We start from the raw sequence: 22,103 nt of genomic DNA, 5'->3' as shown, positions 1-22,103 counted from the left end.
TGGGTTTCTCAGAGGAAGAGCGGAGAGACAGAATGGCTGTGGTGCAGAATGGCTGTCCTCTTAACTGTGTGGAGATGTGAGTACAGAGAGACAGAATGACTGTGGTGCAGTATCTGTCCTCTTAACTGTGTGGAGATGTGAGTACAGAGAGACAGAATGACTGTGGTGCAGTATCTGTCCTCTTAACTGTGTGGAGATGTGAGTACAGAGAGACAGAATGACTGTGGTGCAGTATCTGTCCTCTTAACTGTGTGGAGATGTGAGTACAGAGAGACAGAATGACTGTGGTGCAGTATCTGTCCTCTTAAATGTGTGGAGATGTGAGTACAGAGAGACAGAATCTGCAGTATCTGTGCTGAGAGTTCTGTCCTCTTGGCTGCGTGGAGAGGAGTCGCCGAGCGGCTGGATCTCTGCCTCCGCTTCACCCTGCTGAAATGGGCAGACCTGCCCCGGCCCAGCAGGGGAATTCTCTCCTTCCAGAACTGGCCGCTTTTACCGTAAAATAATCCTCTCAATTAGGTATTATTGGCTTTAATTGGCTCTGTTGTATTTATGGCTTCAGCGAGAGAGGGAGAGAGAGAGACAGTGTGTGAGAGAGAGAGAGAGGGAGAGTCTGGCACGCTTATCTGAGTGCGACACAGAGGAGAAAAGAGAGACGCTTCTCGGGGTCGTCAGAAAAGCTGTCCGCTTGTCGCCGTGCCGCTGGACGGAGGCCAGAAGCAGCCTTCAAATCTGCTTTTAAGACTCTGTTAAGCCGTGGCGAGATCGGCGGTTACCTACCTGGAGAGAAGCAGAGCAATTAATCAGAGCCCCGTGACAAAAACAGGGAGCGGGGAGCCCGCATTCGCGCTTTAATTAAGGCCTGCCATTGAGCCCACGCCCCAAAAAGCCACCCCCGCGCCGCCGGCCCGCTGACAGAACGCAGCGCGTGCGGTGAGGCCGGGGCGGAGTCACCAGTCAGACCTGTCAGCGTCTGCGCTTCCCGGCGACTCGCGGGCGACCGCCGGTCATAACGCCCTGTGGGGACGGCCTGACGCCTAACGCCAAGCAGGCGTAGCTTCGGGTCGCAATTAGCCCTCGGATGGGGGGTCCCCATGGAAAAGGTATCGTCCCTGCTGGAAGCAGTGTTGGTCAGCCAGTAGGGAGCAAACCCCCTCTGGAAGATGCGGGAAAGCATTATTATTATTATGATTATTATGACTTTTTTAATGTTCCTTTTGCTCACAAATGAAATGCAAGTGCTGCACAAGCTGATTTTGTTGGTTACAGAACCCGCCAGAATTGAATTGTCGGTCACAGTTGAGGGCAGACGCAGACGCAGATGGACTCCAGGCCACAGGCCCCCTTTGCTGTATTTTTACGGCATTATTTCACCGTGTTTTCAGGCGTTGGGGTTGTGGAGTCTGTCCTGCGTTCAGGATGCAAGCTCAGTAGTGTTAATAGGGCACTGGACCATCCGAGCAGCAGTGAGATGGCGATCGGATGCAAGGTCCAGCGGTCATTGGTGAGCTGGCCCGGAAGTTCCCACAATGCCTTTCTGTTCTGGTTTGAAGTGTCATTCAAAACTGTTAGCTGAATGCCTTCTGTCTCTGCCCCTGAGACATTAAATTGATTTTTTTTCTTTCTTCCATAATTTAACAAAAAAAAAATGCACAAGCTGAATGAAATTCATTCTCTTGTGATAACGCTTCTCAAAAGGCGTGGAGATTTTAATCATGGCTGTGCTTTTCATTTGCTTCCCTTGAATAAGATAACTCTCCCACCTGTGTCTCTGAATAATGAAATATATTTTTATGGTTATTATGGGTTTCTTTTTTTAACAGAAGAAATATGACACATGCCCCGGGAGTAATTACATGTAATCACACTGTGTCATTGAAGCAATTAAGAAATACGGTTCTTTAAAGAGCACTGGACATTTAATTTGTTCTTCTCAATAATCTTACTGAACTTTGCCCAAGGATTTCTTGTTTCTGTAACGGCATGGTCAGTATTTTTTTATTGTAATTTAAACAGTTTTTTTTTTTTCCCTTCTATTTTTTTTTCATCAGTTTTTTCCCCCAATAAGCTTTTATTATTACCGGTGTGTCGCTGCTCATCACAGCAACCTCTTCATTCTTCCCTTCTCATTCAACCTGTTCATTCTTCTCTTCTCATTCAACCTCTTCATTCTTCCCTTCTCATTCAACCTCTTCATTCTTCTCTTCTCATTCAACCTCTTCATTCTTTCCTTCTCATTCAACCTGTTCATTCTTCTCTTCTCATTCAACCTCTTCATTCTTCCCTTCTCATTCAACCTGTTCATTCTTCTCTTCTCAGTCGACTTTTTCATTTTTGCCATTTGTTTAAAGACCTTGCACATTGATCAGCATTTCACTTTTCATGTCTATGTTCCTGGTTCTGAGCTAACTGTAGTGATATTTTCACATCCATGTTACTGGTTCTGAGCTAACTGTAGTGATAATTTGTCATCCATGTTCCTGGTTCTTAGCTTTAGTGTTAATTTTGTCAATCATGCAGAAGACCAACCTGCATGGTTGATTTTAAGTCTCGTTTAAAACTGTGTTAACTCCGTCTCTGTCACCTGACTGGAAAGTGTCTGGTAACTCCGCCCCCATGTCTCTTTCACCTGACAGGTGCACAACAGGAACCTGCTGTCGCAGGATTTCGACCGGATCACCCGGACGGAGAAGGTGTACGACGACCACAGGAAGTTCACCCTGCGCATCCACTACGACCACGCGGGCAGGCCCACCCTGTGGGCCCCGAGCAGCCGCCTCAACGGCATCAACGTCACCTACTCCCCCGGCGGGCACATCGTGGGCATCCAGAGGGGCACCATGTCTGTTCGCATGGAGTACGACCAGAACGGGCGCATCGTCTCCCAGACCTTCGCAGACGGAAAGTCCTGGACCTACACGTACCTGGAGAAGGTAGCCATGTTTCTGAAGCTCCGATGGCATGATTCCTCTCCTCCCTCGTTCCTCTCGTTCTTTTATTCTGGTTACTAACCTGGAGAAGGTAGCCCTCTTTCTGAAGCTCAGATGGCATGATTCCTCTCCTCTGTCATTAGAAAGAAGTAAACTGTACTTCTAATAAATTTACATGTATTTTGGGTAAACTTTAAAAAACGTACAATTAATGCAATAGTATTGCTATAATTGGAAAAAAGGCAGCAATTTACCCTGTAATTGCCTTCGGGATTTGACTTAATTGAACAGGTTATGCAACAGGGATGGTAGCTATCTTGTGGTGAAGGAAAGAACAAAGTCGAGCATTTTAAATACGTCACTCACCCTGTAAATCTGTTGTCATTAAAGCTGTCTCGTGCAGACGTGGTGTAACATTGCATGGCCCCACGCTGCGCCGATCAAAACATCTCAAAATAAGAGGCACGACAAACCGCACATTCTCAAAACTGACTGCGAGTGAGGGAGGTGTTTGTTTGTTTGTTTTCACAACCTTTTAGTTTCCCTGGCGTGCCACTAGTGTTTTCATTGATATCTTTGCCCCAGTCTATAAATACGTTTTGTTTTCATTGCCCAAATACTTTCAAGAGTATTGCTATTTTTGACTGGGAGGAAACAGACTGTATAGTTCATGATGACCCTTCATGTTTTAATGGGGGGTAATCTATTAAGTCGCTGTGCTTGCATACTAATTTGGTCGCAGCACTGAACGACGGTCCAAAGCTGATGACGGTCCGAAAAACATCTGAGCAATTATCTTGCCCTCACTCCTCCTTCTCATCAATCACTTTAATGTTTCGTAATCTAATTTTCTCTGAATATGCAACACTTATTAACCTTTAACTCAAGGTTAACTCATTACCCTTGCCTCCTGTGTTGGTCTTTTGTCTGAAGTGTACTCTGTATAATTGAATATTTAGTCTGGAGCGCTCGGGGCTTCACCTGGGCATTCATCGGCTGAGTGGACTGAGAGAGACAGCTGGGATCTCGGTGTGAATGTTGAACTTGTCCCTTCTGCCTTTTGTAGTAAATCTTTATTCATCCCTCCTGCTCTGGTGACATAACCGTAAATTTGCATACAGCCAGTATTGGGCTAGTTAGGGTATTGGGGGAAAACACCTAGAAATAGTCGTGATTGAATATGTATTTTTGTTTTTGTCCTGTCGGTAACCCCACTCCCATGTCCTCTGCAGTCCATGGTGCTGCTGCTGCACAGTCAGAGACAGTACATCTTCGAGTTCGACAAGAGCGACCGGCTGTCCTCGGTGACGATGCCCAACGTGGCGCGGCAGACCCTGGAGACCACCCGTTCCATCGGGTACTACCGGAACACCTACCGGCCGGCCGAGAGCAACGCCTCCGTGCTCCAGGACTTCAGCGAGAGCGGGCAGCTGCTTCGCACCACCCACCTGGGAACCGGGCGGAGCGTCATCTACAAGTACGGCAAGCTGTCCAAGCTGCTGGAGCTGCTGTACGACACCACCCGCGTGGCCTTCACCTACGACGAGACGGCGGGCATGCTGAAGACCGTCAACCTGCAGAGCGAGGCCTTCACCTGCACCATCCGCTACCGGCAGATCGGCCCGCTCATCGACCGGCAGATCTTCCGCTTCAGCGAGGAGGGCATGGTCAACGCCCGCTTCGACTACAACTACGACAACAGCTTCCGCGTGACCAGCATGCAGGCGGTCATCAACGAGACGCCGCTGCCCATCGACCTCTACCGGTACGACGACGTGGCGGGAAAGACGGAGCAGTTCGGCAAGTTCGGCGTCATCTACTACGACATCAATCAGATAATCACCACCGCCGTCATGACGCACACCAAGCACTTTGACGCCTACGGGCGCATCAAGGAGGTGCAGTACGAGATCTTCCGCTCGCTCATGTTCTGGATGATGGTGCAGTACGACCGGATGGGCCGGGTGGTGGGCAAGGAGCTGAAGGTGGGGCCCTACGCCAACACCACCCGCTACTCATACGAGTACGACGCGGACGGCCAACTCCAGGCCGTCTTCATCAACGACAAGCCCCTGTGGCGGTACAGCTACGACCTGAACGGGAACCTCCACCTGCTGAGCCCCGGGAACAGCGCCAGGCTCACCCCGCTGCGCTACGACCTGCGGGACCGCATCACCCGGCTGGGGGACACCCAGTACCGCATGGACGAGGACGGCTTCCTCAAGCAGAGGGGCAGCGAGTTCTTTGAGTACAGCTCCGCCGGGCTGCTGGTGAAGGCCTACAGCAAGGTCGGCGGCTGGCACATCAAGTACCGCTACGACGGGCTGGGCCGGCGGGTGTCGAGCCGCAGCAGCTTCGGGCACCACCTGCAGTTCTTCTACGCCGACCTGTCCAGCCCCACCCGGGTCACCCACATGTACAACCACTCCAGCTCGGAGATCACCTCGCTGTACTACGACCTGCAGGGCCACCTGTTCGCCATGGAGCTGAGCAGCGGCGACGAGTTCTACGTGGCCTGCGACAACATCGGCACGCCGCTGGCGGTCTTCAGCGGGGCCGGCCTGATGATCAAGCAGATCCTGCACACGGCGTACGGCGAGGTCTACATGGACTCCAACCCGGCCTTCCAGCTGGTGGTGGGCTACCAGGGCGGGCTGTACGAGCCCCTGACTAAGCTGGTGCACTTGGGCCGGAGGGATTACGACGTGCTGGCCGGCCGCTGGACCACCCCGGACCACGACGTCTGGAGACGACTCAACAGCCGCAACATCATGCCCTTCAACCTCTACATGTTCAAGAACAACAACCCGATCAGCAACAGCCAGGACATCAAGTGCTTCATGACAGGTAGGTCCAGAGATGGATGGGGGTGGGGGGGCATTGGAACCTGTGAGATGGGGAGAGGGGCAGCTACTGTGTACCATTGTCGATACAGCGGTGTTGGCCGAGGAGGGCTTTGTTCACCTCTGCCTGTGGGATTTTTTCCTGCCTTTTTGTTCGAAATGCGTTTGAAATAAAGCGGACTGGGCCGATTGAAGAAGAGGGAAGACGTGATGTATCGCTCGATTATAGTTCTGAAGTTAAAGAATCAATTTGTATGGAAAAATGTCCAGAAATCTCCCCTCTCCAAAGCAGGGGTCATTATTCAACAAATCCCCATTGGTTCATTCTGTTCTCTTTTCTCTCCGTCTTTCCTCTCTTTCAAGGGCTTTCACTTCGAAGGCATTGAGAGGGAAAATGGAATAAAGTGAGTGAGAGAGAAAGAGAAAGAGAGAGAGGGAGAAAGAGAGAGAGAGAGAAGAGATAGAGCAAGAGGAGAGAGAGACAGAGCGAGAGAGGGAGAAAGAGAGACAGAGAGAAGAGAGAGACAGAGTAAGAGGAGAGAGAGACAGAGAGAGAGAGAGCACGGCGTCCTGTGGTATTCAGTATTCAGTCCCATTCGCTGAGATATCTCATTATGCCGTGGTGTCTCTGTGGAGTGGGAGGTAAATGGCGGTGAACGTTCCACAGCGGGATCTCGGCGGGGCCTCCAAACTCGGGGACGACAGCTGTCGCATCCCTCCGCTCCGCACGAAACGGCCAAGTAAACAAAATAACACCGTGCCGCCAAGCCCGCCGTATTCCAGGGCCTTTTTATCTTTTCCTTTTTTTTAAACCCCCCCCCCGCACCCCCGCACGCCGCCAGCGCGCTCGTAACGTATGCGTTTGTCTCGTTTGTTTCTGTTTCCGTTAAGCCCTTAATTAAAGCTCGTGCATTTATCTGGGCTCCGAAGACAAGGCAATATTTTAATGTAGCCATGGGACGGTTAACGTTTCGACGCCTCCGTGTTGGAGGCTAAACACAGAGCCATCAGTCTGCCCTGCCATTATGGCTCATTCCTGGTCAGCTGACTTAATCAGACTTCAGAGAGTCGCTCGCTCTCTCTCTCTCTCTCTCTCTCACTCGCTCTCTCACTGTCTCTCTCCTGCTTTCTCACTCTCACTCTCTCTCTTTCTCTCTCTCACTCTCACTCTTTCTCCCTCTTACTTTCACTTGCTTTCTCAATCTCACTCCCTCCCTCCCTCCCTCCCTCCCTTACTGTCTCTTTTTTGCTCTCTCTCTCTCTCTCTCCCCCCCTTCTTGTGATTGATGGCTCTGACATTTCCCTCCCCTCCTTATGAATTATCTGTTATTTTTTCTTTCGCTCTGGGCTCTTTTCTTTGTCCTTAAACAAATCCATATTATACGGAAAGTGCCAGAAGGGAGGCGTTTGCAGCATAAAGCGCCCAGGCTGAGGCCCGTGACGTCAAAGCAGTTCTCTAACAAAAACCTGGCATCAATGAATGCATGAATTGAATGAATGAGTAAATAGTTTAAATTATAAATTATTTATGTTGGTCTGGGCTCTGTCTCGTTCAATCATGTGATATGAAACTAGTAGTTTAAATTATAAATTATTTATGTTGGTCTGGGCTCTGTCTCATGCAATCGTGCGATATGAAACTACAGTTTGAAAACGAAAAATTAGTAAGGAGGGAATGTACAGTCTGTGTGAGAGCCCATCTCTGATGTTCATAAAGCACAGAATCTGGGCTCAGTGCTCCTCCATCTGTCAGCTCAAAATGCGGATTACTTTGTTTCTGGCCTTTGAAACGAGCTTTCCCTCCTCTGGTGTTGTTAATCCGAGTGACAGAGATCTGCTCTGAATCACCCCATTCTAAGATTCATCGCATTCTTGTGTGGAATTCAGTTGGGTCCGGCATATTACGCTACAGGCGTTATATTGGACATTGATGATCCTGTAAAATAATGACCCAGCTGTACAGAGCATTACCTCCTGATCCTGTAAAATAATGACCCAGCTGCACAGAGCATTACCTTCTAATGAAATGTATGAGAATTAAATTTGACCTTGTTTTTAATTTCCTTTTTCCCTCCCAAATGTGCAGTACAGACTCTGATTACCATTAGAGTTTCTGTTGTTGCTTAAAAGCCTACAATAGACCATCTCTGGATAAAGTTAAAAATTGATAATTTTCAATTGGCATTTCAAAGCCTTTGTGCTTTTTTCTTTTCTTTTTTTTTTGGTTTGTTTATTCAGTAAGAATTTATGTTTTATTCATGGAATAATTGGTTGAACAGAGCAAAGCTCTTTTGACAATGGTCTGACTTTTATCTCTGCAGTAAGGACGACTGGTTCACGTTTTCCAGAACGTTCCGTATTGCACCCCATTGACAGCCGGCATACAATAAAGAGTGGATGAATAATAGCCTCATTTGCATGTTTTGTTATCAGTGATGGGTCAGATGGATTTTTGATAGTTGTTTGTGTTTCATTTGCATATTTATGTTTGTTTCCATAGCTGTGCACAAAGCTGTCCTCCTCTTTCTGATAAGCTAGTGGCAGTGGGAGAATGCCAAGACAACTCTTCGGGACCATTACCTCCTGAGAGCAACTAACTATCATAATATCTTTTTAGCCATTGCTTTTCAGACTTTTTATAAGTAACATGACATTAAAATTCCAGATAAGATCTGCTCAATTACAAATTTTGAAATTGGAATCATCAGAACATTTAAAAGTGTAATTTTGATGTTTCTAATGTTCAGAACTAATCCTATCTGATATTGATTAATTGCTCTGGTTCTAACTTTGCAATTATAGATAGAATTATCTGAGAATCCCTCATGTGGTTTTAGAAAAAAAACAGAATGCAGATGCATTGTTTTGAAAATTGTTTGTTGGGCCTGAAATAACCCATGAAAAGTCTGGGTCTGAGAAAGTACTTCAGGGTTATTCAACCACATTTGGGCCCTTTGACCAGTATGGAAAACAAACAGGTGGCTGGGAAAAAATAGAAACATATTTAATGCACAACAATCAACAATGTGACTATGTCCGGGTGAGCATCTGAATGGTGCATTGTAAACTTGATACATGGAGACAAGGTACAACAAGCACGAAACCGTCCAGATCCACGGCGCACCTGTACAAAGTGTGATGAGTAAAACTTGGCTAACTATATAGCCGTCTAGCAATGGCATGTCCCCACCTCTGTAACGTTATTTGTTGTCCTCCGTGTGTCCATACATCTGTATCAGTGGTACACGCTAACTAGGTTAACTAAAGTAAGCGAAACGCGAACATGTTAGGGTTAGCTAAAGTAACATTAGGCGATAAAGCTGTGCTTAAAAATCTTGTGCCGTTCGAAGTGGTGATTTTGGGAGATGCACCTGCACATGCGTCCTACTAAACGAAGCACCACCTGCGCATGTGTCCCACCAAACGTCCCTCTCTGGTAATCCGGGACTGAGTGACCACAATTTGCCATGCATAGCAAATTAGAAAAATAGCCATGTGTATTTCAAGGATGTGCCTATGCTGTGGATCAAATACTAATAATGCCTACATTGTTCTATCAGTAGGAAGTGGAACATTTTTTCTGCACTTTCCAGCACATTTGTAAAAATAAATAAATAAATGAATATAACTGGCCCTGGGCAGCACGGCAGTGCAGTGGGCAGCACTGCTGCCTCACACAGAGACAGTCCCGGGTTCGAATGTGGAGTTTATGTTCTCCATGTGTCCGCAGGGGTTTCCTCCAGATGCTCCGGTTTCCTCCTTCAGTTCAGAGACATGCAGGTTGGGTTAATTGGGGAGTCTAAATTGCCCCTGGGTATGGGTGTGTGAGTGAATGGTGTGTGTGCCCTGTGGCACCTGTCCAGGGTGTATTCCTCCCTCTTGCCCAATGCATGCTGGGATAGCCTCCAGCATCCCCCTCGCCCAGACCAGCAGTAAGCGGATTAGATAATGGATGGATGGAAATCTGGCCCTCATGGACAGTTTGTTGATTTCCCTTGATGTACAATGTCTGGTGCGGTCTATTGGCTGGCCACTTATAAACCCATATGCGAGTCCCCCTGTTCAGCTGGGGGCGAGATCTCCTGCTAATGCAAGTTCTGAGCTGTGATCCCTTCTCTATCTGTTATCCTCTCTGCCTTCTACCTCTCGGAATAAAGCAAAGAAATATGAAAGTAGAGTGGACTGTCCACTCCCCTTAAAAGAAGAGCTTTGATGCACAATATCGGCTGGAATGACCAGTATGAGATATATTACATGGCCAAAAGTATGTGGACACCTGACATCCAACATCTCATCCAAAATTATGGGCATTAATTATGGCGTTGGTCCTTTGCTGCTATAACAGCCTCCACTATTCTGGGAAGGCTATACTAGATGTTGGAGCATTGCTGCAGGGATTTGCTTCCATTCAGCCAGAAGAGCATTAATGAGGCCGGGCACTGATTGGGCGATTAGGCCTGGCTCGCAGTTGGCTTTCTAAAAGTGCTGGACGGGGTTGAGGTCAGGGCTCTGTGCAGGCCAGTCAAGTACTTCCACACTGTTCTCAAAAAGAACATTTCTATATGGACCTCACCGTGTGTCCGGGGGGGAATTGTCATGCTGAAACAATAAAGGGCCTTCCCCAAACTGTTGAGGGAGCCCAGAACAGTCTAGAATGTGATTGTTGTAGCATTAAGATTTGCCTTCACTGGAAATAAGGGGCCTAGCCCAAACCATGAAAAACAGCCCCAGGCCAAGGGGTGTACAGAAACTTTTGGTCATATAGTGTGTGTTTTCATTTGTTGCTCATATTTTCTATGCAGTATACCTTTGTGCCACCTGCAGTGAAACCCTGGCATCCACCATTTTGTTTTAATGGATGTTACTTTATTGATGCATTTATCTGGGAGGTGTTCTGTATTAAGATGCGTTTCATCATACTGTAGCTTTTTTTTTTCCTGTGCAGTGGTTTCAGCTCAGGTGCTGAGAAGAGTTCAAAGGTGTGCTGGTTTTTGTTCGCACTGACTGTGTGTGTGTGTGTGTGTGTGTGTGTGTGCGCGTGTGATCTCCTCCCCTCCCTCAGACGTGAATAGCTGGCTGCTGACGTTTGGATTCCAGCTTTACAACGTCATCCCCGGTTACCGCAAGCCCGCCACCGACGCCATGGAGCCGTCCTACGAGCTGGACCGCACACAGGTCAAGACCCAGGAGTGGGACAGCAGCAAGGTATGTGCCTCCCTCCGTCTGTCTGTTTTACTCTTCCATCAATCCCTCCATCCATCCATCAACTTCCTTTTTTTCTTGGGTTGTTGGGGAAAGGGGGGGGGGGTGTCCCCCTGAAGCTCCATTTCCAGTCGGATTAACAGCCTTTCTGCACACAGGCGGAAGGGAGAGGCTCAGATTAAAGAACTCTCGTTCATTATTGGAGAACGCCTCTCATGCTATTAGGAGAAGGTCTACTTCTGTTTTTCAGTGCTGTGTCCTACCCCTTTAAAAGAAGTTTCTCTCTTTCTCTGTCATCTTTCCCACTTTCGCTCTCTCTCTCTCTCCGTCTCTAACATGCTCTCTTTCCTACGCATCTCTCACACTTTCTCTCTCATTTGCTCCACCCTCTGGCTCTCTCTCTCCTGCTCTCCCTGTGGGGAGGGAGACAGGGGAAGAGAGAGAGAGTGTGCTGGGGTTTTCTGTACATTTACTAGGCTGTTAAGCTGCCTCAAGTCGCTTGAATAATTGAAAAGGTTGCTGTTCTCCTCCTGTGTTCAGGTTCAGGTAGTATGTGCTCAGAACGGTGGTCCTGTGTTCAGGTTCAGGCAGTGGGTGCTCAGAGCATGGCTCCTGTGTTCATATTTCAGGGAGTGTGTGCTCAGAGTATGGCTCCTGTGTTCATATTTCAGGGAGTGTGTGCTCAGAGTATGGCTCCTGTGTTCAGATTTCAGGGAGTGTGTGCCCTTACTCTCATTCACTGGAGATCTAGCATCCTGTAGGTTTTCACTCCAGCCCTAACAAAGCCCCACCTCATTCAACAGCTAGAGATCTGCGTTGAGCTGCTAATTAGTAAAGCCAGGTGTGCCAAATTAGGGTTGAAATGAGAACCTACAGGATGATAGATCCCCATGAACCGGGTTGGTTGCCACTGGAGTGGTGTGCGGGCGTTCCGTGTCACTCTCCTGGAGGGCGACAGGCAGCCGCTGGCGAGAGCACGTAGCACATCCTCAGAGGGGCGATATATCAGGCCCCGGCTCTCACCGGCCTGAAAGCCTGCCGTAACACCGATGCCCGTAATTGGGTTAAGGGAGGAGAGCGCTCTCAACTCGCATTACTTTGGCTGCAGCGCCGCGCTTTCTAAAAGTCAGCCGCAATCAATCTCATAAGCTTCAGTATACCTTCCAAATTAATGTATTATGACACGGCTCGGCTCCTTTTATTTATTTATTTATTTATTTATTTTTGAAGCAGTGAGTGTGCTGGTAGGGTTTCGAAATCAAACGATTTCAGAACTGCAAGCTGATGAAAAATGTAATAGTATAGGCATCGCCTTGGCTGGTTTAATATGCTCCTGGTGGAAAATAAAGGCTTGAAGGTTTAACTACCTCGCATTGTCATTTGTTGTTACTTATTCCTTTGTGTTAATTATACCCTCTTAAACAGCCTTGATTGCTAGCAGAGGCAACGTTAGTGTGGAAGGGCCGCACTCGAACGGTACCTCATTAGAGTGCGAACAGATTCACGGAAATGACAGCGTAGGGGATTTCTGAGCTGCCAAAGTCAGACCGTTTAAAATACTGCAGGATGGTGAAATGTGATGGTTTTGGAGCAACAAAAAAAAATGACATCAGTTGGTTGAGTCTCACCATGGAGTTCCCAGATCCGGCAGCTTCTTTTGGATGACATACCCCGCAGAAGTGTCGACATTTTTCTTACATAATGAAAAACCAGGAGCTCGACAGCTCACTGCTGCAGGAGCCCCCGAGAAGTACAAAGTACCTATGCTACTTTAGACTGCTTTAGGCTTTTTTATTTTTAAAAACCTTTAAAGATGTATTTGGTTATACTAAGGTTTTCAGTCAGCCGGACATCTGTGTCTCATCATGCGCCCCCCTGTGGTCAGTTCAGGTACTGTAGTCCGCCTGCACAAGCTACTTATGAAGATTCCCCCTCACTCTGAAGTAACATCACCCGTTTTACAGGAGAGCACGTACCTGTTGGTATATTCTCTAATGAAACGGACATATTTCGGTTTATCCACCATGTTGTTGCAGAGCTAAGAGTTCTCCCATGAGGCAGTTTGGCGAGGTATTCATGAAGAGCCAGTGATCAGTGTTGTGCGCTACCAGTTATCCATTAGAATAATGCTTAGCTGAGATATTCTTTGGCTTTCAGGTGGAAAGATAAAAAAGTGATGTTAAATTGGCTGGTTATAGCTGATATAAAGTATAAGTTATTCTATTTTGTACTTGCTCTTACAACCATTACTATGTGAAAGATAATAAGCATTCTCATCAGGAAATAATGGTTATATTAATAGAGGGATTAATGCAGTATTTAAGTATTATGTGTATCAGAAGGATGTCATAGTTTCTTCAAATGTGATTGACTGTCTGAAGGGCAGTACCAGCAGCGACATGCTTTGGCAGACTGTGAGTGGCAGTTTCAGCAGCGACATGATTGGCAGACATTGTGAAAGGCAGTTCTAGCAGCGACTTGATTGGCAGACATTGTGAAAGGCAATTCCAGCAGCAATGTGATTGGAAGACTCTGTGAAAGGCAGTTCCAGCAGCAACGTGATTGGCAGACACTGTGACAGGCAGTTCCAGCAGCCACGTGATTGGCAGACTCTGTGAAAGGCAGTTCCAGCAGCCACGTGATTGGCAGACTCTGTGAAAGGCAGTTCCAGCAGGGACGTGATTGGCAGGCATTATGTAAGCCAGTTTTTGCAGCGACGTGATCGGCAGGCAATTGTGCAAGCTAGTTTCTGCAGCGATGTTATTGGCAGGCATTGTGTAAGCCAGTTTCAGCAACAACACGATTGGCAGACTCCGTGAAAGGCAGTTCCAGCAGCAACGTGATTGGCAGTCTCCGTGGAAGGCAGTTTCAGCTGTGATGTGATTGGCAGATGGTGGGTGTGCCTGCGGTTGGAGAGCTTGTGCAGTCCACCGTTCCGTATCGGGTCTTTCTTGAAGCCCTCGGGATCGCTGCCTGTCCTCACCTGACTCTTGTTACGCCTCAGAGCTCTCTCCAGCCGCTCATATGAATAATGCACAATAAAAAAACAAAAAAGGCTCATTTAATTTTGAATCCAAATGCACACTCAATTTTGCCATTTCAAATGTTATCTACTGCAGTGAAAGAAAATCAAATTTGGTGTGTCGAGGATAATTGATTTCAAAAGCAATGGCGAAAGCACATAAGTGGAAATTCAAATACCTTCCCGCACACACACACACACACACACACACGTATGTACACAATCAACACCATCCCCTGCAGCCCCACTTCCAGCAATCGCCCCCCCCCCCCCCACCCACCCATCCACAGTCAAAGTAAGGACAGTAAAACAATATGTCCTCCGATTGACTGAATATGGCAGCCCACTTTGAGGTTTGCAGAACATCCTTAATAAAACAACATTCCAGTATTTCCAATTCCAGCGTGTGCGAACAGTTCGTTGCTGCACTTGTACTTTGGTAAAAAAAAAAAAAGAGCCCATCGCGTTTGTCTGTGTGCCTGGAGCCGCCCGTCTCTCTCCAAGCTTCCAGAACATGCCAGGCCAGGCTCGGAGGGAACATGCTGAGATCACTACCTCTTCTGATGCATTGTGCAGCAGCACTTCATTATTGGAAGTCCTATGTCTTTTTTTCCAGTCATTTGTTCCCTTCGTAGGATTGTACTTACAGAAACAGGGGGCTCTGGCACTAGTTATTATCCTGATCCGCCTCCCGGTTCAGCGTAATTCAAACCGAGCGCCTTTGAAGCCCCAGGCTGTGATTAGACGGTCCCTGAAACTGCCCGTTATGTTTGAAGTTTAAAGGACGCGTGCGCCGGCGGAAACGGTGGCTGCGCCGCTCTGCGCATCGTAACTGCGCGCGGATTAGACGTCGGCTGGCGGCGGCAAAGCCCCAGAGAGAGAGAGAGGGAGGCGGAGAGGAAGCCCGCAGTGTCCCCCGGTTCACCCTTCTCGTTTTGTTTCTCTGCCGTTTGATTTGTGCGGAGGGCTGACTGCACATCTGGCTGAACGCGCCGCGAGGTGTTTGAACTGGGAGAGAGGCGGTCATTCGCTTGGGGGGGGTGGGTATGGGGTCATGGGGGCTGATGCTATAAACTATTGGGGGTGGGGGGGGTGTGCAGCTAATGCACTCCCCCTAGGGAAAGTCTCTTGGCGTGTTCCACAGCACAGCTGAAGTCCTCTATACCCCTACGTTCTTTCACGGGACGGGCGAGCCCTGGCCAGATGGGACATGCAGCTGCATACCACCTCCCTGCCAAAACCATGCTGGGGTCACTGCACATCTCCCGGGGCCCGGGGCCTGGTGGGGTTTCTTAAGATAGCGGTCTGTGCAGGACACGCAACACACGGGGGCCCTTTAGATAGCGGTCCCCCCTGTGGAGCTTCCCCTTTCCCTCGCCTCTCTTTGGGGTCTGAGTTTGGGACGCCAGGCAAGAGGCCACGGAGGACCATCATGGGACCTCCGTTTCATTTGGGGGCCCTCTCTGCGCCTCACTGGTGCCGTGAGCTGCCACCTCAGATCGTTTTCTCCGTTAAAACGGAGAACCCCTCTCCGGAGGAGCCATCTCTCCCCCCGGAACATCAGAGGAGAGCTTTGTTTTCAGCCCCTGAGGACTGGCATAGGCACAAAGCTGGGGGACCTTCAGGAGCTGCACCTGAAACACTTAACACCCCCCCCCCCCCCAAAGCCTGCTCTCAGGTGGCATCCAAATGACGAAAAGGAGCACAAATCTTAATAAGGCTTTTCATAAGTCTTCTCCTTCTTCCCCAAAATCCAGAATATTCTCAGGACAGATCACTCGGACAGATAGAACTCCACCATTTTTTTCTGCCTTAGGAACCTTCCAGAATTGGGTTGTTAGGATGCTGTGCTAATGTTGTGCCAATATTTCTTGAGATCATTGTCTCACATCTCTTTATTCCGATGAATAAATAAATAGATATGTTTACTTTTGTGATTTTAAAGGTATTTGGCTTGCTTGTTCTGAGGTCATTCTTCTTATATTACAATACAGGAATGGCTGCAGGCATAAATTACCAAACAAATCTTTCTGTTCATGTTTTCTGCAAGGTCACGTTATCTGATTATCAGGTTATCAGATCAGTAAATAAACCGGAATTTGCAATACTCACACTCCACAAATGCATACATAGTTGAAGCGTGGACATTGAACTTAGCCTAGCTTGTGCAAGCACTCATGCGCTGAATTACCTGCTTGAGATTCTCGATTTAAAGAATGGCAACAACGCAGAGCTAGTTAAATACGAAGTTAAACCCAACAAGAGATTTAGAGATTGGCTTCGGATATGTATTTAACACCTCTAATATTCCATTTCATTTCTCGTTTAATTTCCATTAAGTTCACGAGCAAATAAACTGTCACGAGCGAGCCAACTTAGTGCCTCTCAGCTTTGCGCGTCAGAAAATATGAAGAGAGCACATGAATAGAACCGTGCAGTTCAGCACATCTGAAATCATTCGGGCCGTGGAACTTAGCCAGGGTTTATTGAAACTGGCCTCTTCCTCAAAGCTGCTGAAGCCAAAAGCTCCCGTTAAAATGCCGTGACCCCAATGGATTTATTTGATCTGTCTGGTGCGCAATTAGCAGCGAGCGGCCTCCTGATGCAGGCCAGCGTGTTGAGATACGGTGTGAAACGAGAGAGGGCGTAATTAATGTGAAAAGGGCAACTGGCTAGCTGTGCCGTCCTGATGTTGACGGAGTGAAAAAAAATAAATAAATAACGTTTTCATTCGTCGGCAGCCGCTTCAAATCGAATCAAAACTTTTGATTTGATTTCAGGTGTTTGCGTCATCTGTTTTTCCGACTCCAGAATGCGTTCACTCCATTTGCTTGTATTTTCCGTGTATCTTTCGCTTTAAGTGAGGCAGATTAGTTGTGTTTTCTTGCAAGTAAATACTGTAGTATGTGGTATGCATACACAAATCCTGAAGGAGCTGCATTACCTCTGTGCCATCCATTCTTCGTAGGAAATGTACCTTGGGCTTTTTTTATTTACTTTCAGGATATGTTTTTTTTCTCCCCCATCATCATTTATTGTTTGTGTTGTAGCTTTGTCAGTTAATCTGTCTGTGGCAAAACATCCCAACTTTCTTTTGTTGTGCATCTGATCTCGTTTGAACTTCCCCAATTTGTCTCCATTTGGTCTAACTGTCAGAGGTTTTATATTTTTGTCTTCCAAAGACCGAAATCTCCCTGTGAAAATAAACTCGATTTTACACGTTTGTGCAGTCGTAGAAGCAGACTGGCCAGTAAAAAAAAAAAGAAAAACTACAAGCATTCTCTAAGCAGTTTTGAGATGGCGGCAGTTAATCTCGACACACAGCCTCACGCCTCAACATTTAAAAGAATGGTTTACGCAGTCCTCAGAACAGACGCTCAAAATGTTTTGAAGTGTTAATGAAGCGGCATAATTCTGTTTCTGGAGAGGAAACTTTCAACAAAAAAAAAAAGAGACGCGTTCCTGCTGAGATTGAGCCGTTGAAATAAGTTGTCAGGAAATGGAACTGGCGGTGAAGACGCTCAAGATCAGAGGCGTGAAACGCTGAGAGAATGTCAGCCAGAAAGCTGCCAGGGAAGCTACTTTCCTTTTTTTTTTTTTTCTTTTTTCTTTTTTTAAGAACGCAAAATTCTGTTGGAGTGGAAGAAGATTCCAAGGCAAGCACTTGGAATTCGACATTACATACATCGATCGATCACTCTTTAGTCTTTGTTTTTGTATAGCCTGATTAACTGAAGATTTTCACAGTTGGCCCAGTGGTCTCCAAGATGTCATTTTACATATCAGTTTAGCAAAAGCTCTTCTCCACAGTTAACTGAATCTTTCCCATATTTAATCTGGCTTAACAGCTGGATATTTACTGAAGCGATTCGGGTGAAGTACCTAAGAAGAGTGGGTCGCTTGGGAATCAAGCCTGTGACCTCAGAGTTACAGTCCCATCTCCCTAACCATTACACTACATCTCTGCATATGTGCCTGTGACCCATTGTCCGTGTTTGTCGTTATGTAAATGAATACTGCGTGTGATTGGTTACCGTATGTCGTGCGTGTGGCCGATTGGCTGTGATGTCTCTGTGTTGCAGACGGTTCTGGGGGTCCAGTGCGAGGTGCAGAGGCAGCTGAAGGCCTTTGTGAAGCTGGAGCGGTTCAGCCAGGTTTACCAGGCCAGCAGCGCGGGGTGCCCGCAGTCCGAGGGCCCCATACTCTTCGCCACGGCCGGCTCCATCTTCGGCAAGGGCGTGAAGCTGGCCATCCGCGACGGCCTGGTGTCCACCGACATCATCAGCGTGGCCAGTGAGGATGGCCGGAGAATGGCCGCCGTGCTCAACGGCGCCCTCTACCTGCAGGACCTGCACTACACCGTGGGCGAGGTGGACACCCACTACTTCGTGAAGCCGGGCCCGGCGGAGGCGGACCTGGCGCTGGTGGGCATGACGTCGGGCCGGCGGACGCTGGAGACGGGCACCAACGTGACGGTGACGCAGGTGAACGCGGTGGTGGGCGGCAGGACTAGGCGCATCACGGACATCACGCTGCAGCACGGGCAGCTCTGCCTCAACGCGCGCTACGGCAGCAGCGTCGACGAGGAGAAGGCCCGCGTGCTGGAGCTGGCCCGGCAGCGGGCCGTGGGCCGGGCCTGGACACGCGAGCGGCAGAGACTGAGGGACGGGGAGGAGGGCTCCCGCTCCTGGACCGACGGGGAGAAGCAGCAGCTGCTCAGCTCCGGCAGGGTGCAAGGCTACGACGGCTACTTCCTGGTCTCGGTGGACCAGTACCCCGAACTGTCGGACAGCGTCAACAACATCCACTTCATGAGACAGAGCGAGATGGGCCGGAGGTGACAGGAGCAGGGCGCGCTCAGGTGAAAGACTTGGTACACGGTCTTTTTTTGGAGGACTTCTTGCCAAAGACAGCTGCATTTACATGGTCAGTTTTTTTTTCTTCTTCGACTGTGTTTTTCTTTTAACTTCTTTTGTTTAAAAAAAAAACAGTGTGTACAGTTTCACTGTATTTAATGAAGTGTGTCCACATTTTTTTGGTTTTCCATTACTTTTTTTATTTTTTTAACGCTTTGACAGTCTTTGCCCTTCAAGTGCGACTGCAAGAGGATGAACTTTTTTGATCCTGGCGACTCGTATTTTTTTAATTTAGCCTAAAAAAAAGCCCCCCCCCCATTCCCTTCCGCCCTCTGTTTCCTGTTCCTGTCAGAGATTCTGTTGGAGGGAATCTCGCGGTGCGGGCGGGAGCGCTCCGCTCTCCTCGGTTAATTCCGCTGCCAATGAGAATTAAACTGTGATCGACGAGCTCGTTCCATTCTGCCTTTCCCCACTTCGGCCACGGAGAAACCCTCTCTCTTTTACTCGCTTCTTTTTATACTTGAATACCCATTGCCACTGTAAGAGGGGGAGGAGGAGGAGAAAAAAAAAAGAAAAAGAAAAACAAAGGAGGACTCGCGCAAGCGGGCCAGGGTGTTGCCGTCTGCTTTTCCTGCGTCCGTGCTCCGGGCCGAACTTCGCATTCTCTCGCTTCTGTTGTACTTCTCTGTGACATTTCCAATGAAAAGGTATGCCTTCGTCCTCAGCCTTAGGCCACAACGTCTAAGGGCGCAACGGTGCCTCAGATGCACCTCCAGTATATTTCTACAGTGGACTGTTTTTCAGTTTACATGCGTTGTGTTGACCGATACGGACCGATGCGAACATTAAATCCCGGTGCCGATGTTGGGAAGTGGGAGGAGCACACCGAAAGGTCAACCCTTTTTTTTTAATCAAACTTTATTTATGACTTATTTTAATTTGTGTTATTTTTTTTTTAGTAATAGGGAAACATGGAGGAGCTGAAATATAGCTGAGTGTTTTAGATAATTACGGTTTATCTATGCCCTACAGTGGTCATTAGATTACAAAATGTTATTTTAAAAAATACAAAAAATTTAAAAAACAGACTGAAGCCAATCTTGTCAGAACATACTGTGGAACAAAAGTTCTGTAAAAAAAAAAAAAAAAAATATGGAAGTTATTTTACTCAAATGGTTCTATTGTCCTTTTTCAATATATAAAATACATGATTGAAATGTGAATTCAGCAATGTGAACTATTGTCTCTTTTATGGCTAAACATTTTACTTGAACAATGTTCAAGGGTGTTTTCACACATGAAATAAAGTATGAACATGTTTGAAAATGTCTGATATTATTTCAAGAAATATTTATTTGTGAAATTCTAAGCAAAGATGAAGATATTTAACATTTTAAATCAGTATAAAATGTAAGAACTGAATTTTCTAAACAATGTTCTGTTTTTAGTGTTGTTTTGTACTATAACAGACCAAAAAGAGGAAGAAGATTTGAAGGCTTTAAAAATGGCTAAAGCTGTCCTCACAGTCAGTCAGTAGGACATTTTAACATGATTTTTTGATAATTGGACAGAGATAATTGGGTATAAACAAGCATTAATAGCCTTTGCCCATAGGGCCACCTAAGGGGATCCTTTCTGAAGTGCTTTCATTTTGCAAAGCAGGTGTCTACCCATCACATGCTGAAGAGCATTCGATGTGCACATGTCCTCGCTGTAGTCATAAGATGGAGGTCTTTGAGAGACCATAACCTACTGTTAAATTCTGCAATTTCATAAAACTCAAAGGTCATTTAACTCCAGTGTGTGAAAACTCTAGTGTCTAGTGGTGTTGCAACTGGTTGGAGAAAGTTGGGGTCAATTTCAAATGTATCAAAGATACCTGAACTGTAGCTTTGCCTGCTTTTTGTACGCAATTTCACTTCTGGAAAAAAAAGTCACACTGATAAATAACAAAGTGTTCTAATGCATCATGATTTTTGAAATATTCATGAGCAAATTCAGAATTTATTTTGACTGGCAGTTCTGCAATTTGTAAGCATGGTTGCTGTTTTTGAAAATCAGACAGGCAAAGAGTAATGGCATGAAGAAAAGGACTGATTGTCATTTCAATGTGATGCTGCGATTTACGATTTACATTGCTTTCTTGAATTGCTTCATCCACCCCCCCTCCGCCCCCTTTCTGTTAACACATTCTGTTAGCACAAGCTGTAAATAAAATTCAAATATAGATGCCATCTAGCGCTACAGCGCTGATCCTGATTAGTCCTCATTAGGAAAAAAACTACAGATTTTTTTACATTTTATGTTCTCATGGTTGTAATTATTCAGTTATATTTGTCGAACCCTAAAGGCCACTTCATGACACCTTTCTTCTGTCACCTAAAATATTGTTGCAACCATACACGTTACTGTCTACTTATAGCTGAATATAGATAAATTGACAGTTTTACAGATGCTGTATAAATTAAAATGTGCCACAGTGCAAACTGTAAGGATGTATACTACTATTTTTTCTTCAACTGTAGCACATAATCTTTATAGTTATTTTTGCAGCATATATAAATGTTACACAAAGTTGAAGCAAGTTTATCTGGTCAGTGTTTAGCAAAAGATATCAAATATTGACTGAAGGTTCATTGGAGTGCTGAGGTTGCTGAACTATATGTGAAGTTGGTCTGCCGTGTTAAAGGGGTTTAATCCAGCCCCAGAGGGCCGCTGTATCAGCTGGTTTTTTGAGGTGTCTCTGCACCCGTGTTTCATTTAAGTCGTTAGTGCGCACAAGGCCTTAATTGGCTGCATTGAAACAAAAAACCCCAAATACCTGCAGCCAATGCAGTTGTCCAGGACTTGATATGACACCGTTGTGTCGCAATGCGAAGAACGGAAAATTAAGGACCTCTCATTTGGTTCCTGTTTCAAAACAGCTTCATTTTGTTTTTGTTATTCACTTTTTTTTTTGTTAAGTGGCCTTTATATGCACATCAGAGTAATGCACTGGGATTCCTGGCTCCCTGGTTTTAAATTCTCCCTTTTTGTAGGGGCGTAGACTACCCAGATGTGTGGTTTGATTCGGTCGTTGATTTGCATCAGAACGTTTGTATTCAACTGAAGGCCCTGCTTTCAGATCAAATCTGTGTCATTTAAAAACAGCACCCCTGCCCTCATATGAAGAACAGTATTATTGCATAGCTCACGGCTCAATGTGGATCACATAGTGGCTTTGTAAGCAGTCCTAACTGCTGCTAGACCA

The 22,103-nt window shown here is 46.8% G+C and overlaps 1 protein-coding gene across 1 annotated transcript in view; it reads left to right on the top strand.

Moving 5' to 3' along the window:
- Positions 1-19,411, top strand: part of tenm4 (teneurin transmembrane protein 4) — a 213,317-nt gene extending 193,906 nt beyond the window's left edge. The window contains exons 30-33 of the mRNA XM_064301632.1: positions 2,637-2,933; positions 4,163-5,777; positions 10,836-10,978; positions 18,080-19,411. Of these exons, the coding sequence (XP_064157702.1) occupies positions 2,637-2,933; positions 4,163-5,777; positions 10,836-10,978; positions 18,080-18,838 (2,814 nt within the window). The 3' untranslated portion in view covers positions 18,839-19,411. The remainder of the gene's footprint in view (positions 1-2,636; positions 2,934-4,162; positions 5,778-10,835; positions 10,979-18,079) is intronic.
- The last annotated feature ends 2,692 nt before the right edge of the window (positions 19,412-22,103 follow it).

The sequence above is a fragment of the Anguilla rostrata genome, chromosome 12 (assembly GCF_018555375.3).
Source record: "Anguilla rostrata isolate EN2019 chromosome 12, ASM1855537v3, whole genome shotgun sequence".
Lineage (NCBI taxonomy): Eukaryota > Metazoa > Chordata > Actinopteri > Anguilliformes > Anguillidae > Anguilla > Anguilla rostrata.
The sequence above is the reverse complement of the archived record's forward strand: the minus strand, read 5'-3'. Positions and strand labels throughout refer to the sequence as shown.